This window comes from Calidris pugnax, unplaced genomic scaffold, assembly GCF_001431845.1.
Source record: "Calidris pugnax isolate Ruff unplaced genomic scaffold, ASM143184v1 scaffold502, whole genome shotgun sequence".
NCBI lineage: Eukaryota > Metazoa > Chordata > Aves > Charadriiformes > Scolopacidae > Calidris > Calidris pugnax.
The window spans coordinates 5,015-9,202 of NW_015091202.1; the positions used below are offsets into that span (position 1 = coordinate 5,015).

General features: G+C 58.5%; 1 protein-coding gene across 1 annotated transcript in view; it reads left to right on the forward strand.

The window, feature by feature from the left end:
* LOC106898485 (high affinity nerve growth factor receptor-like) overlaps positions 1-4,185 on the forward strand; it is a gene marked incomplete at its 3' end in the record, with an annotated part of 6,738 nt that extends 2,553 nt beyond the window's left edge. The window contains exons 4-6 of the mRNA XM_014959758.1: positions 2,121-2,385; positions 3,744-3,902; positions 4,027-4,185. Coding sequence (XP_014815244.1) covers positions 2,121-2,385; positions 3,744-3,902; positions 4,027-4,185 — 583 coding nt within the window. The remainder of the gene's footprint in view (positions 1-2,120; positions 2,386-3,743; positions 3,903-4,026) is intronic.
* Between the last annotated feature and the right edge of the window lie 3 nt (positions 4,186-4,188).

The window sequence follows — 4,188 nt, forward strand, 5'->3', positions numbered from 1 at the left end:
CCCGGCCACCTTCGCACGCGCCGCCGCGCTTTTCACACCCGGCGTGACACGGCCTGACACCCCCCGCGGGACGGGCCGCGTGTGCGCACACGTGTGTGTGCAGCCTGCCCCGGCACGTGTGTGTGCCCTTCCCCTGTACATATGTGTACATGTATGTACAGGGGAAGGGCCCACACACGTGTGCACACGTGTGTGGGCCTTTCCCCTGTGCATGCACACACATGTGTGTGCCTTCCCTGGCATGTGTGCACACAAGTGCGGGCCCATCCCCTGGGTGCGTGTACACACGTGTGTGCCCTTCCCCTGTACATATGTGTACATGTATGTACAGGGGAAGGGCCCACACACGTGTGCACACGTGTGTGGGCCCTTCCCCTGTACATATGTGTACATGTATGTATGCCCTGCCCTGGCACGTGTGCACACGTGTGTGTGCCTTTCCCCTGTGCATGCACACACATGTGTGTGCCTTCCCTGGCATGTGTGCACACAAGTGCGTGCCCATCCCCTGTGTGCGTGTACACACGTGTGTGCCCTTCCCTGCCATGTGTGCACACGCTTGTGCCTTTTCCCCTGTGTATGCACACACATGTGCACATCCTTCCCTGGCACGTGTGCTCACGTGTGCACGCCCTTCCCCTACGTGTGTGTACACACTTGTGCACATCCCTCCCTGCGTGTGCATGCACATGTGAGCACATCATTCCCCTATTTATGTGCACACACATTTGCACACCCTTCCCTGGCACACGTGCACACAGGTGCACACCTTTCCCTTGTGCGTGCACACACGTGCACCCCCTTTTCCTCGTGCATGCACAGACACATGTGTGCACACATGTGCATGCATTTCCTCCATGTGCTTGCACGCACGTGTGCACACCCTTCCCTGGAATGCATGCACAGCCTTTCCCTTGTGCTTGCACACATGTGTGCACATCTCTCCCTGGCATGTGTGCGCACACGTATGCATTTCCTCTGTGTGCTTGCACACGTGTGCCCACACTTTCCCTTGTGCTCGCACACACGTGTGCACTCCCTTGCCTACGTCTGCCTGCACGTGTGAGCACACCCTTCCCCTTTCACACCTGCATGTATGAGCAAACCCTTCCCCTTACACACCTGCACACGCGTGTGCCTGCACATGTGAGCACACCCTTCCCCTTACACACCAGCACGTGTGAGCAAACCCTTCCCCTTACACGCCTGCACGTGTGAGCACACCCTTTCCCTTACACACCTGCACGTGTGAGCACACCCTTCCCCTTACACGCCTGCACACGTGTGTGCCTGCACGTGTGAGCACACCCTTCTCCTTACACACCTGCACGTGTGAGCACACCCTTCCCCTTACACGCCTGCACATGCGTGTGCTTGCACGTGTGAGCACACCCTTCCCCTTACACACCAGAACACGCGTGTGCTTGCACGTGTGAGCACACCCTTCTCCTTACACGCCTGCACATGCGTGTGCTTGCACATGTGAGCACACCCTTCCCGTATGCATTTCCTCTGTGTGCTTGCACACGTGTGCCCACACTTTCCCTTGTGCTCGCACACACGTGTGCACTCCCTTGCCTACGTCTGCCTGCACGTGTGAGCACACCCTTCCCCTTTCACACCTGCATGTATGAGCAAACCCTTCCCCTTACACACCTGCACACGCGTGTGCCTGCACATGTGAGCACACCCTTCCCCTTACACACCAGCACGTGTGAGCAAACCCTTCCCCTTACACGCCTGCACGTGTGAGCACACCCTTTCCCTTACACACCTGCACGTGTGAGCACACCCTTCCCCTTACACGCCTGCACACGTGTGTGCCTGCACGTGTGAGCACACCCTTCTCCTTACACACCTGCACGTGTGAGCACACCCTTCCCCTTACACGCCTGCACATGCGTGTGCTTGCACGTGTGAGCACACCCTTCCCCTTACACACCAGAACACGCGTGTGCTTGCACGTGTGAGCACACCCTTCTCCTTACACGCCTGCACATGCGTGTGCTTGCACATGTGAGCACACCCTTCCTCTTACACACCTGTGTGTGTGAGCACACCCTTCTCCTTACACGCCTGCACGTGCGTGTGCCTGCCCGTTCCCCCCCTCCCCCCTGCAGGTCCCACGGCCCCGACGCCAAGATCCTGGAGCAGGGAGAAGGTCAAGGTCAAGTCGAAGGTCAAGGGCAGCCCCGGGGGCAGCTGACGCTGAGCCACATGCTGCAGATCGCCACCCAGGTGGCCTCGGGCATGGTCTACCTGGCCTCCCTCCACTTCGTCCACCGCGACCTGGCCACACGCAACTGCCTGGTGGGGCAGGACCTGGTGGTGAAGATCGGGGACTTCGGCATGTCCCGGGACATCTACAGCACCGACTACTACCGGGTGGGTGAGCGGGACCCAGCCCCTCCATCCCCACCACTGGGGGGTTTGGTGGGACCACCCTCAACTCTTTGCTGCCCCCCCCAACCCTTCTCCATCCATATTTAATCAAGGAATCAGGGAAGGGTTTGGGTGGGAAGGGACTTTTCAAGCTCCTCTTGTCCATGAGCTGGGACCTGAGCTTCGACCAGCCCAGGTTCCTCAAAGCCCCATCAGACTTGACCTTCAGTCATTCCTAGGGATGGGGCATCAAGAAGAGCGTGGAGAACCTCAAGGGAGGTCATCCTGCCCAGGATGCCCAGGAGCCAGGAGAGGTTGGGGGTGACCTGTTGGGAAGCAGCTCTGAGGAGAAAGACCTAAGAGTCCTCGGGGACAACAGGATGCCCAGGAGCCAGCAATGGGCCCTGGTGGCCAAGAAGGCCGATGGCATCCTGGGGGGCATCAAGAAGAGCGTGGAGAACCTCAAGGGAGGTCATCCTGCCCCTCTGCTCTGCCCTGGGGAGGCCCCAGCTGGAGCACTGGGACCAGTTGTGGGCTCCCCAGTTCCAGAAGGACAGGGAAGTGCTGGAGAGGGTCCAGCAAAGGGCTACGAGGATGCTGAGGGGCCTGGAGCATCTCTCTTGGGAGGAAAGGCTGAGGGACTTGGGGCTTTGGAGTCTGGAGAAGAGAAGGCTGAGGGGGGATCTGATCAACGCCTGTAAATCCTTCAAGGGTGGGTGTCAGGAGGATGGGGCCAGGCTTTTTCCAGTGGTGCCCAGGGACAGGACAAGAGGGAATGGGCACAAACTTGACTAGAAGAAGTTCCACCTCAACATGAGGAGGAAGTTCTTGACTTTGAAGGTGGCAGAGCCCTGGCAGAGGCTGCCCAGGGAGGTGGTGGAGTCTCCATCTCCGGAGACATTCAAACCCCACCTGGATAAGTTCCTGTAGGACCTGCTCTGGGTGGATCTTCTCTGGCAGGGGGTTGGACTTGATCATCTCCAGAGGTCCCTTCCAACCCCATAGCATTCTGTGATTTTGTGAATGCACCTTAATCTTTCTTCAGCTTTTTTCACAGCAATTGTGTTTTGTGTTAAGCTTTACTGTTTTTTCCCCTTCCCTTTCTAAAGTCTCATATGCTACAGTATATACATCCAGGGCTAATAAAACACTTATTGATACCCAGATGATACACATGCAGGTAAGTATAACAGCAGCCCTACCCCATATCACTCTGTGATCTCCCACCTCTCTGGGTCTCCATCTCCCCCCACTTCAGCCCAACAAAATTCTCCTTTATATCTATTTAAAGACCAGGGTTGGGGTGGGTTAATGAAGGAAGGGGTGGTTTCCTGCCCCACTGATGGTCCCCCCTTGGGCAGGTGGGGGGTAGGACCATGCTGCCCATCCGTTGGATGCCCCCCGAGAGCATCCTCTACCGCAAGTTCACCACCGAGAGCGACATCTGGAGCTTCGGCGTGGTCCTCTGGGAGATCTTCACCTACGGGAAGCAGCCCTGGTACCAGCTCTCCAACACCGAGGTGAGGAGCACGGGTGGGGTGGGTGGGTGAGGGGGGTCAGGATGGCTTCAGACCCCCCATAAGTGTCTGGGGGGGGTGGTTTACTCCATGTCTGTGTGTCCCCCACCCTCCCCAACCCCCCCAGGCCATCGAGTGCATCACGCAGGGCCGGGAGCTGGAGCGTCCCCGCACGTGTCCCTCCGAGGTCTACGCCATCATGCGGAGCTGTTGGCACCGGGAGCCCCAGCAGCGCCGACCCATCAAGGAGATCCACAGCCGCCTCCAAGCCCTCGTCAAGACCCCCCCA